The following is a 21,341-nucleotide window of genomic DNA, read 5'->3' as shown; positions in this document are numbered from 1 at the left end:
GATGGCAAGAAATCTCCAGATTTCAACAGGCAGCCCAAAGCCTGGCACAGATGTGGGGGCCCCACATGTATTATAAATAAATATTAAACAAGAGAAGACCCCAGGGGGCACCTGGGTGGCTTGGTCGTTAAGCGTCTGCCTTCAGCTCAGGTCATGATCCCAGTGTCCTGGGGTCGAGCCCCACATCGGGCTCCCTGCTCAGTGGGAAGCCTGCTTCTCCCTCTCCCACTCCCCCCCCCCCTTGTGTTTCCTCTCTCACTGTGTCTCTGTCAAATAAAATCTTAAAAAAAGAAGAAAAAAGACAGAGAGAGAAGACCCTGGGATTTACATCTGGGCTTCAGTAAGACCCTAAGTCCTGTGAATTTTACACCCCACCAAACAGCAGCAGCACCAACTAGTTTCAATAAGTGGTTTTATTACTGGTTAGATTTTACAAATTCTGATATTCGAACAGACTTCCACCTTAAAATTCTAAAACAACAAAGCGACCGTTGGAGGGGGTTTGATTTTTCGTTTTTTTTTTTGTTTGTTTTTTTTCTTTTTAGGACTATTCAAAGTAACAAACTTTTTTTTTTTTTTTTTTTTTTTTTTTTACATTTTTGCTCTGGTCATAAATATACAGAGAGAAAAAGAGGGAGAGAAAAATGAACAAGTCATCCAAAGTATGGAGATAAAACAGTATTCCTAAGGCACGTGGCAGTCTTTGAAAATACAGAAGCTCTAGCCAACTTAAATTATTTGTTGTTTTTCCTCGCTCAGTCCACAAAACTGTACAGTGACACAAATGTTGTGTTGCAGATAGATTTTCCAAGTAATTCCTCAAGTCCACACCGCTGCATTAGCGGGACACACAATTATTTTCTTCCTCTGTTTCCAGGCGAGATCCTAAAATGTGGTTAGTTAGTTGCTCAAAGCCTCTATTTTAAAATACACTTGGAATTCAACTAAAGATAATTTCTTTTTTAAAGAAATTGTGGGGGGGAGGGGAGGGCGTGAGTCACTAGAAAAGGTTGGTGAGAGTCGTTTGTGAGGGGCTATGAGGCTCGTGGCCCTCCAGGTTGCCAGGCACAGAAGTTAAGACGGACGTCACAGTTGGCAGGGCGGGGCTGGTCAAGTCTGTGAGGGTGGTGGGCGTGCTGGAGGGGCTAAGCGAGGCGTTGGAGAGCTCCGAGGCCGGCCCCGATGGCGTCCCCGTCTGCAACGCTGCCTCTGTCGACTTGTCCACACCCGTGTTTTCCTGCCGTAAGAGGTTGCGCCTGAACTTGGCCCTAGCGTTCTGAAACCAGACCTGCGTGGGGCAAGAGAGAGAGAGAAGCGCTGGTTAGGAGAAGGGAGGCAGGATCTGGAGAGCAGCAGAGCCTCACTCCCCCCCCCCCCCCAGAGATGCTAATCAGGCTTTTGCAGAAAGGGGGATTAAAAAAAGGGTGGGCTGGCAATTTTTTTTTTTTTAAGATTTTATTTATTCATTTGACAGAGAGAGACCCAGCAAGAGAGGGAACACAAGCAGGGGGAGTGGGAGAGGGAGAAGTAGGCCTCCAGCTGAGCAGAGAGCCTGATGTGGGGCCAGACCTCAGGACCCTGGGATCATGACCTGAGCCGAAAGGCAGATGCCCAACGACTGAGACACCCAGGCGCCCCGGGCTGGCAATTTTTGCTCTTAATAAAATAAAAATTTCCTTTTCTCTAATGGCTAGTACTGGGTTTCCCTTTCTGTTAGAAGGTTCTAGAGCTGAGCAGCACTCTCCAGTACGGTAGCCACTAGCCACCAGTGGCTACTGAACACTTGAAATGGGACAAGCCACGAAGTGGTCCCTTTGTAGGGGAAAACATGGAAATAGATCTGAAGACTCGGTATGGAGAAAAAGAAGGTAGGCTATCTCAGTATTATCGTTTATACTGGTTACGTGTTGAAATGATAATATTGTAGATATATTGGGCTAAATAAAACATGTTCTTAAAATTAATTTTGCTGGTTTCTTTTTGTGTTTGGAATGCGGCTGCTAAAAAACTTAAAATGGAAAATTCCACATGTGGCTCACGTTTCATTTCTATTGGACAGTGCTGTTCCAGAAGGTGTGCACAAACCGAAACATTTTTCACAATGGTTGAGAGATTCTTTTTTCCCCCCTTGGCAGTTGCCTTTAAGCAGGCAATAGATCCCGTAAGTTCTCGTTGGTACAATTTTGAAAGTGCTTCGTGGTCAGAGTGGTGTCAAGAACACAAAGGAATCAGTCAATAAAGAGTTACTTTGAGGAAGAAAGAGACAGCAGTCCTACTCCCCACCACCCTCAGGGGGAGAAGCCACTGGCTATCCTGGACCCCCAGGGGGTTTTAGGTTTCAGGGTGGGGTGGACAGAGCCCCCTGGATTAAAGCCAGTCCAGGGAGGTGATGACCTGCGAATTCCTTCTCCAAATCGACCACGCCCCAGTATCATTTATGAGAGAGGTGGGTGCGTTGTGCAGTGAGAACTGAGTTTGGAATGCAAAGAATACCAAAGAGAGAGAATATTTACTTTCATTTTTCCATGGCCACAGACACGCACATCCCTCTACACCCGCACCTTTGCACACAAGCCTGTACACACTCAGAAAGACATGCACAGAAACTCATCTTCATAGCTCAACCCCCCACCTCACCCCACCCCCAGCTACTGGAGTCCAGTCTAACTGCACGGAGAGATCTGGTGGAACCCAGAGGTCCTCAAAATATTTTGAGCGAGGCCTAGGATATCCGGTTGAGGGGGGTGGAGGGAGTGGGGATGGGGGGGTAGTTTTATCTCCCAAAGAAAAAAAGCCCAAAGGCAGGGCCCCATCACTTCCCTTTGCATGAGAAAAACACCCGCCAGAAGCCTCCCCATAAAACAAAGGACCTTAGAGAATTCTACAGATTCTAGGGTGTCCAGTTGCATATTTCCAGATGTGCCTGCATCTGCCTGTCTTCCCAGTGTCTCAGGCATGGGTGGGAAGGGCTGAATCCTGGCCCCACCTTCCCTTAGGGACCACCCCCCCCTACGGGGGTCTGTGGTGTCCAATGAGCCTTTCTGGTGGCCTGATAAGATTTGGGCTCAAATAATAAGCACATCCTGGGGCACCTGGGTGGCTCAGTTGTTAGGCGTCTGCCTTCGGCTCAGGTCATGATCCCAGGGTCCTGGGATCAAGCCCTGCCTCAGGCTCCTTGCTTCTCCCACTCCCTGCTTCTGTTCCCTCTCTCACCGTGTGTCTTTGTCAAATAAATAAATGAAATCTTTAAAAAAAAAAAAAAAAGGCACATCCTAAGGAGAGACTCAGACACTGTGCGGTCAGGAAACAAAGCTCTTTCCCCCGCATGCTGTGACTTCCAGGAAGAAAGCACATTTTCCCTGGCCTTCTGCCCAAAGCGAGCCCATCACCTCTTCTGGAGGCCTGCAGGTAAGTACAGTGCTTCTAAGACCACTGACAACCTGCTCTTCTTAGGGTAGGGAGGACTTCCCTTCTGCAGGTATGAGACTCTGTCCATCTGGCCCAGGGAATGGCCGATGGCAAAAATCAACAGAGAGGAAGCAACTTCCCCAAAGTCTCACGTCAGGTCTAACACAGAAGACTGGAGCCTCGGTGCCACCCTCTGCTGCTGTCCCGACCTGTGTGTCTCTCCAAGCAGTAGCTGGAGCAGGGAGCCCCGGGGGCGGTTCGGGCTCCTAGGTCCAGGGCTCCAAGCCCTGGGGACAGGCTGGAACCAGTTAACTGCCAGCTGTTAGCTATTTCTCCCGCTGTTGCCCCTAACAGTGATTTGTAAACAATGACACCATCTTCCCCAACTGCCTTCTCTGCTTTACCTAATCTGAGGCACTGGGAATCTGGCAGATGAAATCAACAAGGCAACCCAAAGCCAGGCTGCTGCGGGGTTACGTCCTGGGTCTGGTTTTCACCTTCCGCAGGGCTTCACCAGAACTCTCTCCCAAAAGACCCCTCCCAAGTGGCTGTTGGAGCAGGGCCCCTGTCTAAGTCATCTCCGTGTCCCTGGGACATGGTACAGGGACTGGCAAAGGGGAAGAATGAGTAACGTGCGTTGAATTCATAGTAGTAATGACAGAGGGGCGTCTGGGTGGCTCAGTCAGTTGGGCGTCTGCCTTCGGCTCCTGTCCTGGGACAGAGCCCCGAACTGGGCTCCCTGCTCGGCAGGGAGCCTGCTTCCCCCTCTCCTTCTGCCTGCTGCTCCCCCTGCTTGTGCTCTCTCTCTGTGTCAAATAAATAAGTAAATAAAATCTTTTTTTTTAATAAAATCTTAAAAAAAAAAGTAGTAATGATAGATAACACTTATGGACCTCTGTGTGCCAGGCACTACGCTGCCCTATAATGTGTGATGTCCCCGGTCAGCTCCGGGAGAAGCCAAGCAGGGACTACTATCGTCGTCCCCCCTTCATCCAGATTTAAAACCAGAGAGGCTCTGAGAGGTGAAGTCACTTGCCCAGGGTCACACAGAGGCCGAGCTGAGACTGGAATGTAGGGATATCTGCCATTGAAAAGTCCATGCTCTCCCCACCATGTGACCCTGAGTGAGAAAATAAACACAAAAGCAACTGCGGTGCAGTGGGAAAAGCACCAAATGCAGCTTCCAGTTCCGGCTCTGCTACTGACCCACCCAGCGACCTTGTGCTGGTCCCCTACCTTCGGGTCTGCCTCAGTTTCCCTGCCCACACAATGAGAGGGTCGGATGACAGCGCACCATCTCTATGGCCTCTCGGGGTTCTGACAGGCTGGAGATCCCAGGGCAGACATCAGAAGATGACCTGCTCCACCCGTCCATCTTCTTAAACTGACAGCCCTCTTCTTCATCTGTAGGGAGTCCCATAGCCTGGTGCCCAGGGGATCCCCAGTAAGTCCCGGGTGGATGAAGAGGCTCACACTGCCACATACCCCTTCTCAGACACCCGCTGGCCCTGCAGGCTGTGTTTTGCCTCACAAATTCCCTTCCCTACAACTCTTTCATCAAGGGGACCAAGAGGGCCCGTGGGAAAACCACTTTGCCTCAAAACTCCCTTCCTGGGTCACTAAGGAAAACAGCCCCAAGATAAAATCTTCATGCCAAAGATGTCCTTTCTGCCACTTTTTTTTTTTTTTTTTAAGATTTTATTTTGGGCAGTGACGAGTGGCTCAGTCAGTAGAGCATCCAACTCTTGGTTTTGGCTCAGATCATGATCTCGGGGTCTTGGAATTGGGCCTCTTGGGGCGTGCTGCGCTCAGCAGGGAGTCTGCTGGAGATTCTCTTCCTCTCCTTTGCCCCCCAACACACATGCAAGCACATGCTCTCTCTCTCTAAAATAAACAATCTTTAAAAAAAAATAAAAATATAAAGATTTTATTTAAGTGTTCTCTATACCCAACACGGGGCTCAAACCCACAACCCTGAGATCAAGAATCATGCTCTACCGACTGAGCCAGCCAGCATGGCCCCCCTCCATTTTTTCTTTTATTTAAGATTTCATTTTTACATCATGGCATTTTTAATAACATCAAACTAATGGCCGCATGTAAAGTGTCCGACCGGATGAGGCAAGCGGAAGTCACGACACAGACACTCCAGGCGGTTGCGGGGCTAATGTCTTGTGATGAATAAATGTGAGGAAAAAAAGAATAAAAAGAATATGTCCTGGGGCGCCTGGCTGACTCAGTCGGTGGAGCACATGACTCTTGATCTTGGGGTTGTGGGTTCAAGCCCCACATTGGATGTAGAGATCATTTAAAAATAAAATCTAAAAAAAAAAAAAAAAAAAAAGTATGTCCTCTGGTACAGCAGCCCCATAAAGTAAGAACAACAAATATTATTCGCTAAGAGCCAGGCGTTGTCTTCAGAAGGTTCTAAGCATTTTGCACATAGTAACTCATTAGTGCCTTACAAGGTAAGCACTAACATTATTGCCATTTGTAATTATTATTATTATTATTATTTGCACATCTGTCTGCCTTCTGGATCGTAGCTCCTGTTCCAGATCTAGCAGGTCCCACTCACTGTCTGGGTCACACCCCACCCAGAACAAGACAAAAGGTCAGTTATTTGTTGGATAAATGAATGAACAGAGGACAGCTAGCATTCTCAGTTCCTGTGTGCTCACACAAGTTAGTGACAACTAACCAGTCATCCAAAGATTGTTTGTAAACTGTTGGAGGTTAAAAGGTATTTTCTTTCGAAGTCATACCAGGAAACACTACGGAGACTTTCACCCATCCAGATCAATCAGCTCACCACCCCTGTCCCCAAGCCCAGGGCCTATTCTGCCTTCCCGACCCTTCCCCAGGAAGGAAGACAGGCCACTCGAAGGGTCATCTGTGTGTTGAGGAATGGTCTCCAAGCATTTGCAAAGCCTAACATCTTTTTTTTTTTTTTGTCAGAGAGAGTGAGCACAGGCAGACAGAGTGGCAGGCAGAGGCAGAGGGAGAAGCAGGCTTCCTGCTGAGCAAGGAGCCCGATGTGGGACTCGATCCCAGGACGTTGGGATCATGACCTGAGCTGAAGGCAGCCGCTTAACCAACTGAGCCACTCAGGCGTCCCAAAGCCTAACATCTTCATGGACATCTGTACAAGGGTCCATTCTCTCTCCCAGTCACTCTGCCCATGGGTAGAGAGTGAGAATTGCAGTGACCATGCTGTTGCCAGTGATAATTTTGAGTACTTTTTCTGCACTTAACGGCTCTAAAACAAGATTTCTGCTCTGCTCCCAACACACAGCCTCTATGACCCACTCCTTCTTTTCTCTCCATCTCTGCTGCTGCTTTCTGTAGCTAGATCCAAGGCAGGAAGGTCGCAGTCCCTACACTGTGCTACACCAGAAAGAGCCGTGGAATCAAGACAGATCTGGGCTTGACTCTTGGTTTCATCACTTACTAGCTATGGGACTGAGAGCAAGGGTCCCTAGTCTCCCTGAACCTCAGTTTCTTCATCTGCAAAATAAAGATAATTAAATTTTTTTAATGAGTGCAAGAGAGGTTGGTTGGCTGAACCCTACTGTGTAAATGTGTGTGAAGTTCATGTGCACTGAGTCCCGAATCTATATTTTATAAAATATACTTGAAGTCATCTCATCTACTCCTTGCAAACACCTAATGAATATTATGATCATCCCCATTTTATAGCCGAGGCCACTGGGGCTCCGAGAGGTTAAGTCACTTGATCAATATGGCTCAGAGAGTAAGTGGGAAAGCTGGGCCTGGACCTCATATCAGTGGATGCCAAATTCCAGCAGGGGATACGGCAGCCCAGGCCTACCGTATTAGAGGTACTTATGCATAACAGATTCAGGAACAGCCCAGAATGCCCCTACACAACACACACTGGGACACACACACACACACCCTCTATGGATCCCCTTTGAGAACACAGCCTCCATCTCAACCTGCCCCTGCATACAGACCCTCTCTGAAGGGTGAACTGGGACCACAACCTGCAGGGGGCACCCAAGGCTTAGTGCCACTGAGCTAGTGTGGACAAGAACCATTTCCTGGGCACCTACTTTACACCAGGCAACACTCCGATGGAGGCTTCCTCCAGGCCTTGTCTCAATGCTCAAGAATTCTCAAGACGCCAACGATTATTACCTTTGTTCCACAGATAAGGAATCAGGCTCAGAGAGATGGTAAGTGCCCAAATTGCACTGCTTGTTAGTCCCAAAGGACCTGAACCAGTCTGTTACCTTCCAAAGCCACACCACTACCTGCCTGGTCCCCAAAGGCTCCCATCCCACCTCCCCCAGCTGGCCCATCAGTGGTCAGACGCCCCTGGGAGAGAGCCCCACCCTGCCAGTGCCTGGCTCCTGTAACCTCTGGCAAATCATATCATCTCACTAGTTCTTAAGCTTCTCATCTGTAAAATGGGCAGGAATGTACTAAGGTAAGGCAGATGAGAGCTTTGCAAAAATGCGGCATAATCATGAGCTGTCGGGCTGTTAGGGGATATTAAAGATCAGTGTGAGAGATCTGGAGATCTGAGAAGAGGGAGAGTGGTCGTCTGGGCTGCCTTACAGGTGTGACCACTGCCACCCTCAACAATATACAAGCCTGTGATGATACTCACACACAGAGTCAGTCACTGCTGGGCTGGCTTAGTGGAGAAAGAGCCACATCCATTGCCCAGAGACAGGCTTGGATTTGGATCCAGCTCTGCTACTTATAGCAACGCATGACTTGGGGCACGTGGAAATCATCTGGGCCTCAATGTTCTCATCTGTACATCGAGGAGGAGGTTATCAGGATGTCTGACAGAGCAAATGTGTTTCACAGACCTTTGAATGTGCCGGACACACAGCAGTGCTCTCCAACATTTACTGATGTGGAGACACCCCCCTAACTGTCAGGGCTTTCCTCCCTCAACTAGTTCCTTGCCTCTGGCTTTTCTGAGTCCCCATGGTGGAGGGGGCATACAAGTGTGAGCAGGCCTGGTTCAGGACTCTAGGGGAGGAAGGCACAGGGCAAGTGTTCGCCCAGGTCCCTCCAGTAAACCTCTCCTTACCCGAAGAACAATTAGTTTTCTCTGGTCTCCCACAGAACCCACCTCCCAACAGATCACACTAGGGGGAAACTGAATGTAGGTCTGTTTCTACCGTTAAGAGGGTGAATTTCTTCAGGGCTGGGACTGTGAGTCATTCATATCTGTGTCCCCAACACCTGGTGCCAATAGATATTTGGTCAGATGAAAGAATGAGAGACAACTATAATGGGAACCTCATTGTTCCTAAATCAGAGAAGCAAGCAAGCTTCCTGCCTCAAAGGCCAACAGAGTATGGCTCCTCAACCAGATTCAGACTCAGCTATGAGCATTTACTCATCATCATTGAATCAGGATAACTGGGAGAGGCATATGCCCCAATGGTGCCCATTTTACAGGTGAGAACGCTATGACTCAGAGAGGGTAACTGATCTGTTCAAGAGGCACAGCCAGGGAGTGGAGGGACAGAACTAAAAGCAGGTCCTCCTGAGCTAAGCTCTGCTTCACTCCTGCCCTGGCCTGCTCCCAGGGCTTGGTTCACTGAATGGCCCTCACCAACTTGCCCTAAAGGGTTCTCTACAGGGGAAGGGACAAAGTATTCTACTAACCAGAGAAGAGGCAGATGACCAAATTCGCTCATGAGGAATGGCGGGGGTGCCAAGGAGGGATCTGGGACGTAACCCAAGGACGCAAAGTCTGAGGGAAACGGACAAGGGGGATCCGAGGCCCCGCTGGGCGAGGCAATGTCCTTGCCCCTTGTCAAGGCCAGGACAAAGGGACCTGCAGGCAAAAGGGACCCAAATGGGAAGGGCAGGGCCCACGCAGAGTAGGGGGCGGGCCCAGAGCGGCGCATCAGCGTCCCATTGGCCAGCCCTTGACTCCTTTCTGTCTCAGAGCCCGCCAGAGACCAAGCTGCCCCAGAACCTTGCGCTTTGCGCAGGGGTGCGGGCAGTGGGACCAACCCAGCTTTGGGCCGGGACTCCCAGCTCCCCGGGGATCCACCGACCAGCACCGGAGTCACAGTCCCATCCCGCCACTGCCAACACGCCCCAAATTCTATCCCCCCCCCCCGACATACTCGCACCTAGGGTGGTCGTGCAAGCCCTTGGTGTCCATCCTCCTCACCCTCACCCCCTCAGCGTCCCAGTCCCACAGCGCTCAGTCCCCAAATGACATGGGGCTGGAGGATAAATCAGACTGGCCTGGACTCGAATCCCAGCACCCCTCCTCCTGTCGTGAGACCTCGGTCAGATCTTCATCTCTTGATTTTCTTACCCCAAAATGTACTTTGCTCTCCCTACGACCACACATTGCAAGGACTAAGTTGGTTAAACTGTGCTATAAAGAAAGATATCCTCCCCTACTTTATGGTTGTACAGATAGGAAAACTGAAGTCCAGTGACCAGAATAATCATTCATACGGGTTAATACCAGTTAGTTTTTCAATCTAGTTAACGTTACTCTTAGCTATCATCCACTGAGCAGTTAAGGGTCAGCCGCTGTCCTGGACCCTTATGTTATCCCGACGGTTTCTCGAATAAGCTGGAGGTATAGATAACTTCTTGTGCCTGTTTTTTACGTATGTGGGAACTGAGACTCAGAGGAGTTTAATGACTTGCCCAAGACGGTGACATGAATAAGAGGAGGAGCTGACCATCTGAGAAGTGGTGACCCAAATCTCTGCCATGAATTTGGGTCATGCAGGAGCCTGGGACTCCCCAAACTATGTTTCTTAACATCTTTAAGGTACGGACAGACCCTTCGAGAATCTGGTAAAAGCTCTGGGGCCTCTCTATGCAGAAAACACCCTCACAGGTGCAATTCTGCTCAGTTCCAGAGGGGCCACCTGCTTCCAGCTCCCCCGGCCCACCCAGGGGGTCGGTCCACATCCCCCCCCCCATACCTTGCTTCTGGGAGAGTCTAAGAAATAACAAAGAGACGAAAAATCTAGAGAGAGACCCAAAGAGGAACTAGAAAGGACGAGTGAGGGGCATGAAGCAAAAGGAGCAAACAGCTGGTGCGATTTTCTGGACTGGCATCCTGGGATGCTCTGGATTTTTCTGAAATGCTTGAACCTTTTACTCCATGAACACTTTGAGTGTCACCTAAGTAACAAAGGACAACGAAGAACTGTTTGTTTATAAGAAAGAAAAGAGGCTAGGTGTGAAGACAGAGAGGACAGAGGGTCAGGCATACACAAACTAGAAAAATTAAGACAAAAATGGAAAAAGAGGTAGAGTGACAGGGAAAAGAACCCACAACCCTGAAAACCAGCTAGAGACTGAAGAGATGGAGGAAGAGCAGAGAAGGACAAAGGGAAGCGCACGCAGCGGGGTGGGGGGTGGGGGGTGTGGTGGAAGGTCCTTCCAAGGCCACGGGCCACACCACTGTGAGGTTCCTCTCCACATGTCCCCACCCTCGGCCCCTGCCACGGCCCAGCTGACCTGGAGGACCCGCTTGGTGAGGCCCGTCTTTTGCGCAAGCTGCTTCAAGTCCTTGGCGTCAGGGTTGTGGTTAATGGCAAAGTAAGACTTCATGGTCCGAAGCTGGTGGTGCTTGAAGGAGGTGCGCATGCGCTTTGTCTTCTGGCTGCTCGGGTAGGGCTGGTCGCGGTCCAGGTGCTCCGCGTCGTTCTCGTTGCAACTCAGCGCTGGGGAGGGGACACGCAGAAGGCGGCAGGTGAACCTCCTGACCTGTCCCCCTACACGGCCTGGTCCAGCCCCGCCCCACCTGCCACCAAAAGTTTCTAGCTTCAGGACCACACTGCATGGCTCGCACCACGCTGAGATGACAATATTATTCCCACTGGATAGATTTATAGGAGAATTTGAGGCTTCCAGAGAGCCACCTGCCTGCCCAGGGTCTCTCAGCCAGTAAATGCTGGATTCAAACCCAGCTCTAAGAGATTCCCAAAAACCATTCTGAGTCATCAATAACAGCTACAACTTGTTGATGGCTTATTCAAGTCCAGGTGATGTGCTTAAAGGCCTCCCATATTTTCACTGAATCCTTAAAACGACCCTATTAGCCTGGCATTATTTCCTCCTTTTTACAGCTGTTGAAACTGAGGCTCAGAAAGGGAAATCTCTTGACTGAGGACAGAGCAGGGCACAGGGCTCCCTGGCCCACACTCTTCCCCTTTCCCCCTGCACTCCCTAAGGAGGGAGGCTGTCCCCGGTCTCTCCCCACCCCCCCAACCCCCACCCCAAGGTCTGGGGTGGGCATCTGAAAGTCCACGACTGACCTCTCTCCACTCACTTTGATTTCACCCTCATCGGTTCCCCAGCCCTGAAGTTCTGGCTGACCTCGGGCCATGGGCACTGGGCCAAGGTTGGAAACTGTATTTTGTAGTTCATTCCTCTCCTCCTGCCCTGGGGAAGCACTTGCTTCCCAGTTAGACAGACTGGCTGAACAAGGCAGGGAGGTGAAGCGATCTCTAGAAATCTCACAGAGTGGCAGAATTCTAGCCGGAAAGAGAGGAAGTTGGAGGAAGAAATTAACATGTATCTGACACCTAGGGTATGCTTTTGGCTTTGCATATATCATGGAGCCTTCACTACTGCTCCAAGAGGTGGCTACTGCTATTCATCTCATTTCTGAGATGAGGAGACGAACACTAAGGGAAATGAAGCCATGTGTACACAGCCTCACCACTGGTAAGGGCTGAGCCTAGATTCGACACTGCAGTCCTTGCCCGGTTCCTTCCACTCTACCACAAAGGCAGGCAAAGATGAAGCATGGCTCTTTGGGGGAACCAGTCCCCATCCAGAAGGGGCCCAGCTGGGGCAGGGCTGCCAACGCCTGGAAGGCAATGGGGGTGAGGGACAGGGATGGAAACCTAAGGCCTCAGAAAGTTACTTGGCAACCTGGTGCCTGATGGGGACATGAAGGACTCCTCTCCAAGATTCCTTCATCACATCCCAAGCCATCCTACATGTAAGGTCTTAATTTGGAAAAAATCTCATAAGAGATCAATTCAGTCCCCTAAAGCAGACAGCTAGGAATGTATCTTATGCCCCATCATATGCCCCTAATAGAGCTGCCAGGTTTGGCAAATAAAAACACAGGTTGTCCAGTTAAATCTGAATTTCAGATAAACAACGAACAATTTCTTAGTATAAATATGCCTCTATTTTTGCATGGGACATACCTATACTGACAATTGATTCGTTGTTTACCTAAAATTCAAAATTTGCAGTGGATCTGCTTGCACTAAAAAATTATTTGTTGTTTATTTAAAATTCAAATATTGTATTGGATACACTTACACTAAAAATTTATTTGTTGTTTACTTGCAATTCAAATTTAACTGGGCGTCCTGAGCTTAATCTGGCAAAACCGCTTCAGAAGTACTCCCGATTTCCTGGTGACCTACTCCACCCACTGCTCAGGTGGGGAGCTGTCCCTTACAGAAAGAATTTGCAAGATGCTGGTCTTGTCACTAACCTTGAAGCTGTCAGCGAGTGGCTACTAAAGGGTCCCTTCCCACATGCACCCAGGCACCCACGTCCCCCACCAGGGCTGTACTCCCACTGAAAGCACTCAGAGTGAAGAACGCAGTCCAGCAATGTAAAAAGGGATCAGAAAATGACTCCAAATGGAATCCATGGAAACTGCCCTGCCCCCACTACAGGGAGCGACCCTCATCTTGCCCCCTTCCCCAGCTCCACAGGGGGTGGGGCAGGCCTCCCCACAGGGGATCTCTGGGCCCATCCCTCTGCCCAGTCACCGCCTGGGCCTTGCTGCTGTTAATGAGCTCCGTGGGGACCCTGGCGCCCCATGCACCCAAGGGATGTGCCCCAAGTGTGGCCTAGATCTGGGGGGAGTGATTTGGGGGAGGGAGAGAGAAAGGGCACAGAAAGGAGAGAAAGAAACAGAGGTAGAAAGACAGAGAGAAGGGAAAGAGAGTAAAGAAGAGGGGGTAGGGAGGGAAGATGGACAGAGCCAGGAAAAAAGAGAGGAGAGACAGAGGAAAGGGAAGCAGTGGAGATGGGGAAAGAATGGGAGAGAAAGAGAGCTACAAAGACAGAAAGAAATCCGGAGAGACAGAGAGCCTGAGGGGACAGCGAGGCCTGGAAAAAGAGGGGAATGTGTGGTGGTGGGTCCAGGTTAAGGAACTGAATGCCGGGTCTCAAAGAAACTAGGTCCCCGTGGGAAAGCCTATTCTGAAGCCGTTACTGGCTAAGGACTGGCGAAAAGGGGAGAAGGGGAAAGGAAGGGAGGGAAGAAAAGGAGCCGGTCCAAGACTGGGAGGCCGTGCAGGCCAGCGGCCGGGTAGGGAGCTGCCCCGGGGCAGTGAGGGCGGCCTGGAAGTGGCCGGTGGGCCCAGATTTGTCCTGTACCCCAGGCGCCCTCACTCCCGTCCCCCACGACCCGGCGGGCCGAGATTCCCCCAGATCGGATCCGGGGAGGAGCGAGGGGCCCAGGGGAGGGGGAGGACCGGGCTTTCTCTCTCCCTTTTTTTTTTTTCCTCTCAATTAGGCCGATTCAATGGAGCTAAAGAGCTCGTAAAATCATGAATAATTTACTCGTGATCTGTTATTAACCCATCGGGTTTCGAGCTCTTGTCGCTGGGACTGAACCTGTAATCAAATCTGACTTCGCCTCATTTTACTAAAGACGAGATTGTAGGTTCAATTGTCTAAATAATGGATTGGAATCAAATCAGTAATTACGCCGCCAGGCACACACATAAAAGCTGGGGCTGGGGGAGGCCCGGGCGTCCGGCCTGTCCGCGCGGGACTCCCGCGGCCGTGGCGGACAAACCCCCGGCGCAAAGTGCGTGGCTCGGGCCCCTCGCGGGCTGCGAGCTCCTCGTCTGCGCCCCAGGCCGGCGGGCGGCCCCGCTCAGGGGTGGGGGGAGGTTTCAGTTCTGCCTCTGCGGCCGGGGCTGCGCACGGAGGGGCCGCCAGAGGAGGGCTGCCGTGGCCACCGCCCCGGAAGGACTTTCCGACCCTGCGGCCCCACGGCTTTGGCGGCCCTTCCCTCCGCGGCGGGCTGGGAGCACCGACGGCGGCCCACCCGGTGCTGCCCGAGCCCACCGCCCTGGACTGGCCCGCAGAGCCAAGGGCTTTGCAAGGAGGGGTTGGGGTGGCTGGGCCCCTGGGTGTGGGACACGCACACCAATAACCGCTCGTCCTCACGCTCAGAAACGCGCACACACGCACACAGACTCCTGCTCAGATACATCACCCGCAGTCGCACCTCCACGGCCCCCTTTCCAGCGCCGGCGGCCCCGCGGCCCACACTGAGGCCATTCCTCTCCTGCCGGTGCCGGGAGGGGAGGGAGGGGAACGGGAGCCAGACTTGGGGAGGCCTGGCCCGGGCCCGCGCGCGTCCAAGAAGGCGTCCCCTTTCCCCAACCTGGTCCCGGGATCCCCGAATAAGCGAGCGGCACAGCCACCGCGGGCGCGCGGTGCGTGGTTTCTATCGCCGGAGCCAAGGCTAGAGACGCGCGCGCGCGCGCGCGGGCAGAGGAGAAAAAAAAAAGACCAAAACAGGGAAACCGAGACACAAACACACAGAAGGACAGAGAGAGCCAGAGAGAAAGGGGGATCGAGAGAGTCAAAAGGAAAGAGAGAGGGGTCAGAGAGAAAAAACAAGGAGATGGCATGGGCGGGCAATGTCTGGTAGAGGCTCCAGGTCCTTTGAAACTCTGTCTCCAGCCACATCTCGCTCCGTGCCGCCAGACCTCGCCAGGGAAGGCGGCTGAGCAGCAAAAAGCACAAATAAATTTCTGTGCCCTTCTACCTTCCTATTCCAAACCCAGTTGCTGAGCTGCGCGCTAGAAAAACACGATCCCACTCACCATGTGCCCTGGGGCCGAGGCGCCTGCTGCTACCTACTGCGGGCCGGCCCCATTTGACAAATAGACAGGGCTTTGTTTTGGGGGATCTGGCCTGGACTCCGTTTAGTCTATTTTCAGGGTGGTGAGAGATGAGGGGTGGAAATCTTAGAGAGCTGGCATCTCTGGTTGAACCTTCAACAAATCTTTAATCTGCTGCCACAGACCTGCCGGCAGCCACTTCACCATCGACCAGACAGTGGGCTGCATTTTCCTCCCAGCTCCGCACACCGAGACACATACATCCATCCACCTTCCAACAAGCAACTTCGTTGGAGCGAACAGGGGACCCCCCCACAAACACTCCCGCTGAATTTTCCTCCCCAGCCAGCTCAGATTTTTAAAGATCAAAATAACCCTGACTTCCTTCCCGCAGCTGCCCTCTCCCTACTGTCCTGGGTTTTTGTTTTGTTTTGTTTTCCACTGTGCATTAGAGCAAGGGGAAAAGGAGGAAGAAAACAAAAACCTTCGTGAATCCGATTCTGCCACAAACCAAGGGAAGAAAATAATTGCAAATAAACTCTATCTAGTTCAGAAGCCCGGGGAGTCATAAACCTTTCCCGGCCTTGCAGACGTCGGGCAGATGTTGATGGTTCAATTTGCCAGGCCCCAGAACCTTCGCAGCTGTCCGGCACGGGGAGGGGCGCGGGAGGGGGCAGAGCCTCTCCTGGAATGGCCGGGGGTTCAAAGATGCCGGAAATGTGAAACGAGCCCTCCACCTTACTCTGCGTGCACGGCTAGGCCTACTCCGGTCTCATCCCCGGGTGCAGGCTTCCTAAGGTTGCCTCTCTCAAACCAGCGCCTGGAGCTTGGAGGAAGGAACCCGAGGAAAACCAAGACCTGGTGGAGCAGGATGATCCGACCGAGCTCAGCAACCAGCCCTTGTTCCTAAGGGTCCTGGACCCAAGTTTCCGGATCCTACTGCCCTCAGGACATTTCACAGAACCGAGCCAAATGCCAGGCAGAGCCCCTGGTCCTCCAGGACGCCGCCAGTCCTTTCTCTTGGGACCCTTGCTGTCCTGCCCCCAATAGTTCATCCATTGCCCCAGCTCCCGGCCTCGGCCCTGCCAACCCAGTGTGGTGTCTCGGCTCCACCTTGCTTTCTCTGTCCTTGCACTTTCTGACCAGCAAAGTGGGGGAAAGGCCCGAACTGAAAAGCTGCCTCTGAAAAATTTCTCAGCAACAAGGCTCTGCACCGGGGTCAGTAAGGCTCTAATGCAGCTTCTCCTCCCACTCCAGCACGGGCTGGAGCCAAGGAACCTGGTGTCGCTTCTGCCCGCTCGTCTGGTGCTTAGGCACTGAGGGATCTAAGGACTAGAGTGCGCAGAGTGATAGAGATAGAGATAAATCACACTGAGATTCACTCCAGCTCCACGCAGTCCACGCCACACACTTTCTCCCAACCCGATGGGGGCGCTCCGGGCGCCTGGCACTCACCAGCGTTGTAGGCCGCCAGGTCTGCCCCTGGGCCCGGGCTCTTGCGCTTCCTCGGCCGCCCCTTCTGCACCGTGCCCACGCCATTGTAGTAGGGAAGACCCAGCGGGTTGGCCCCAGCCGCGCCCAGCCCAGCGCTCTTGGCCGCGGCTGCTGCAGCTGCGGCCGCCGCCACGTCGGCGTGGTTGAAGTGAGCGGGGTACTCGCCCTGCAGCAGCGCCTCGAAGTGCAAGCGGCAGTAGACCAGGCTGTCCTTCATGCCGAAGTGGTCACCCGTGGTCAGCATCTTGTTACACGTGGTGCAGGTGAAGCAGTTGAGGTGATAAACCAAGTCCCGGGCACGCATCACCATCTCCGAGGCTGAGATGCCCAGGTGGCAGCGGGCGCAGCGCTGCACAGAGAACCGCCTGTAGGGACCATCGAGGGAGGGACTGTGGGGACACACGGTTGGGTACCCCCCAGATCCCTCCTCCAGGTGCCGCTGCTGCCACTGGAGGAAATCGCTTCCTTAAGATGGGGACCAGCCTTAAGTTGGACGATGGAGGAAGAGGGAACTAGATTTTGGCCGAGGTCTTGTCCTACCCTGAAATATAGTTTCCCTTAACCATATTCATGTCCACAACTCTTCTCCTTTACCCAGAGCATGAGCAAGTCCCAGGAAAGCTTTTGCTTGGGGTCGGGGGGGGGGGGGGGCTGCCCCCTTAGCCCTTCTCATCCTTCACCCCTGCCCTCCACACCCGCCCCTGAGAATCCTACAGACCTTTGTAATTTGGGAGAAACAAGGAGCTGGGGAAAGACAGAGGAAGGGAGAGAGAGAGAGGGGGGGGGGGAAGAAAGAAAAATAATAATAAACAGACCCTAACCCTAAACCAGAGAGGAGAAACAAGAAACTTGGAGCCTGTTAGTGACTCCGGGTCCTTAACCCTATAGGCAGCTCTCACTCCCAGGTCCACGAAAGACCCGGAAATGCACCCAACTGCTCCTCCAGCTCTCCTTCCAGCTTTGCCCTACACCAGCCCAGGCTGCCTGGGTTTAGGGAGGGTGTGTGTGTGTGCCAGTTTCTGTTCCATCCACTTGACCCACAAGAAACTTCAAAGGGAGAGGGGTGCACAGACCCCCCACTCACCCATCCACCCAAGGTTATTTCTGTGCCTGAGCTCAGACCTGGGCCCTTTCCTCTGGGTCCCTGTACTTCCCAGACCTTTCCAGAGTTCCCTCAAATTTCGAAAAGTTGTCACCCAATGTGTCCTGGCTTGGAGAATGGGGGGGGGGGCTAGGAAGGGAGCCCTCCCCTGGGACTGGAGGGAAAGGAGAGGGGTCCAGATTGTGTCTGAGGGTGCTGCAGGGCAGCGGGGGGGGGGGGTCCCCGGGTGGGGGGCTACCTGTAGTAGTCTTCCTTGCAGTAGATGCTTCCGTCCTTGCTGAAACAGGTGAGCTCGGACTCCAGGTTGAGCTTGCACTCGCAGCACTTGAGGCAACGCATGTGCCACTGCTTGTCCACCGCCAGCAGGTAGTAGCGGTCTGAAATCTTGCCCCCGCAGCCGGCACACAGCGCAGCGCGGTCACTGCTGATGGACGGCATGGTCTGCGGAGGGAGGGAGGTGGGAGACCGCGGCGCCTGCGTCAGCCTGCGACTCCGCCGCCGCCGCCACCGCTGGGAAACCGGCACCCGCAGCTCCCTCCGGGGCTCCGGCCAGCCCTAAACGCAGAGAGGGCGCCGGGGAGTGCGGTGCCCTTCCTCCACCCCCAAAAGGCCCATATTCAGGAGGCTCAGAACCCAGGCCCGCCCACAGAGGCCGGGCGGGCCACAGGCCCAGGCCTGGCTGCTGGCCTGGACGGATCTCCCTCCTTAGTTCTCCCCCTTCCTGGCCCCTCTGCCCTTTTCCCAGAAAGGCTTGGGCCGTTTTGAGGGCTGGGGCAGCAGTGGCAACTCCGGTCAAGCCCTCCAAAAGCTCCCTCAAAAACTGTTTCCTAAAAGAGCCACTCTGCTGGGCCCCAGGAAAGGGGTAAGATGACCATTAAGTCACCCTCTACACAGACGCCTCTGGGAGATGCATAGAGTTCCCGGCCTGAGCCCTAGTGATCTCTGGATCCTTATGCCAAAGGTTTAAGCCAGGACAGGTCGCAGCCACCCCTGCCCCTCCACCACCTTGGGCCCCCTGGGCTGAGGCCCTCTTGGGTCCTGGGAGATGCTGAGCGAAGTACAGGGGCACCCTCAAAGTCTCTGAGGCCAGGACAGGCTGAGAGTTTTTATCCGGAAAGAAGAGCTCAAAGCTGGAGGCGCTGGGGCTGCTGCTCTTGCCTTCCAAGTGGAGAAGCTTGGGCCGCGCTCCCTACCTCCTCAGCCTCTAAAGGTCACTTCTGAGCCCAGCTTGGATAGCAGTTGCTTGCCGGGCCCCCTGGGAAGTCTGAGGTGAGGAACTGGCTATTTGGGGCTGGGCTGGCAAAGCCAGGTGTGGAGATCCAAACGGACTCTCCTTCCACAAGAGCCAGGCCAGAGCCTGAACTGCGAGCCCTGGCCTGGCCAGGTCAGGCCGGCCAGGAGGCCAGGGACAGGATCAACGAAAAGCACCGGCCCGGAAGACTTGGACCCCTGAAATTGTGCTGGAGAGGGAACTCCGATTGCCAGGAGGCGGGACGGGAGCAGCCCAGCCGGCTGAAGCCCCAGTGCTCCGGTTTGGTTCGCCCTTCCCCGCGCTGCAGGCGGCGCAGCCAGCAGCTACAGCCGAGTCGGTGGAGGGGAACGCGGAGCTGGCGACCAGAGGGCCCGGTGCAGTGAGAAGAGAGCCATCCCGGGACGCGGGTAGGACTTCGCTCCCACTTCGGGAGAAATGCTCTCTTGCACCCTTGTGGTCTGCAATTTCGGTGTAAACCTTGTTTCCCTCCTCCGCCCCAGCAGCCGGGTTTCCCCCGAGCCGGGAGCTACGGGCCTTGCATCCTGTCCGCGGATCCCCTGCGCCCAGTCCCGTGCGGCACGAAGGACGCTCCCCAAAGTGCCCCCAAACTTCGGAGAGCAGAAGCGCGGACCGACCCGGCCCCGTCCCAGCTTTCAGACCCGACCCCGCAGCCGTGCGCCTACCGTCTCCGTGTCGCCGCGGTCGATGGCGGAGCTGATGGCGGGAGCCTCGCTCTTGGCCCTGCGGTCCATCTCGTCGATGACCCCGTGCACCTCGGGGCCCGACAGACTGTGGAACAGCATCGCGGCGGGACCGGCGGGGCCGGGGGCGCGGCTCCTCCGCGGGAGGGCTTGCCCCCCGCCTCAGCTGCCTGGCGCTCCCGGCGCTAACGGGCCCGGTGCATCGCCACCGCGGCCCCGGCCCCGCCCGAGCTCGGCTGCGCCCCCAGGCCGGGCTCTGGGCCCCGGGCGCCCGCGGGCCAGGACGCCTCCCGCCGAGGCACAGGAGCAGCTACATCGCGGGGCGCCTGGGCGGCGGCGCCAAAGCCAGGGTCACAAGGGCACGGGGCAGGGGGGGGCGGGAGGGGGGAAGACGAGGGCAGAGGTCGGCGCCCGCCGCGGGCGCTTTCACGCCGCGGGCATCGCCCGCCCGGCTTCAGCGCCCCGGGCGCAAAGCAGGAGCGCAAACTCTGCCCGAGGCGGCGACGGCTGCGGTCGGGTCTCACTCGGCAACAGCTAGGTGCCCGCGGCGGCCCAGCTGCCTGGACCTCTCCCCTCCCTGGGGTGCGCCCCCAGCCCTAGGCGACCCGCTTAGGCGCTGGGTCGGCGACTGTAGTACGGGTTTCTCCGAAGCCAGCGAGCCGAGCCGACACACCGAGAGAATTGAAGAGGAGGAGGAGGAAGAGGAGGAGGAGGTGGAGGAGGAGGAGGTGGAGGAGGAGGAGGAGGTGGAGGAGGAGGAGGTGGAGGAGGAGGAGAAAAAGGAGGAGGAGCAGAGTGGGAGGAGGAGCCGCCGGCCGCGGGCCCAGCCGCGCGCAATGCTCTCCAAGAGCGCGCCGAGCCCAGCCCCGGCTCTGCAGTCCGCGCCAGCCAAGCGTCCGCGCCTTTTCTACAGCCGCGCCTTACATCACGTCCTGCCGCCGCGCCATTGGCCGCCCAGCACCCCGGGTCCTGGCAGCGCGTGCTCCGGGAAGGCGGGAGACCCGAGAGGGAGGGGAGAAGCAGGAGGAGGAGAGGAGCGACGAGATGGTGGGAGCTGGTGGGCAAGGCTGGAGGGAGGGGGCGGAGGAAGGGAGGGAGGAGGGAGAGCGCGGGGTTTGGAGTTTTTAAGCTACGAACAGTTTCCTGCGATTTCTTCGGGATGGAAAAATTAAACCTTCTCTCCCTGCGGTCTCCATCCTAAGAAGGCGCAGCCGGAGGATGCTTGAGGAGCTCTCACTCCGGTCTGCCCTCGGCCCAGACCCGTCACCTCGGGCACCGGCGGGGGACGCCTGGGAAGGCAGGCCTGGGGCAGAGCTGCGGGAGCCTTCAGCAGCTTCCCGCGGAGCACGGCCTTCGGCCCAGGCTCCGCGCTGTGGGCTGCGGGCGGCCGCCTAGGCCTCCTGAGGACCCGGCTGAGGCAAGGAGGCTGGAGCTGGCGGGAGCTCTAAGACTCCGGGGGAGAAGGGCCAGCCAGCGTAGCCTCGCTCCAAGCAAGCTAGGGCCCATTTTAT

The 21,341-nt window shown here is 54.7% G+C and overlaps 1 protein-coding gene across 1 annotated transcript; it reads right to left on the bottom strand.

Annotated features, from left to right (window-relative positions):
• Positions 1-395: 395 nt before the first annotated feature.
• LHX2 (LIM homeobox 2) lies at positions 396-20,688 on the bottom strand. Its single transcript, XM_047700180.1, has 5 exons — positions 19,813-20,688; positions 18,116-18,318; positions 16,737-17,140; positions 10,900-11,105; positions 396-1,288 (listed from the first exon to the last, which is right to left on the bottom strand). Exons 1-5 carry the CDS (start codon positions 19,930-19,932, stop codon positions 1,001-1,003), a joined length of 1,221 nt encoding a protein of 406 aa, XP_047556136.1. The 5' UTR covers positions 19,933-20,688; the 3' UTR covers positions 396-1,000.
• Positions 20,689-21,341: the final 653 nt, after the last annotated feature.

This window comes from Lutra lutra, chromosome 13 (assembly GCF_902655055.1).
Source record: "Lutra lutra chromosome 13, mLutLut1.2, whole genome shotgun sequence".
Taxonomy (NCBI): Eukaryota; Metazoa; Chordata; class Mammalia; order Carnivora; family Mustelidae; genus Lutra; species Lutra lutra.
Note: the sequence above shows the minus strand (reverse complement) of the source record. Positions and strands in the feature narration are given on the sequence as shown.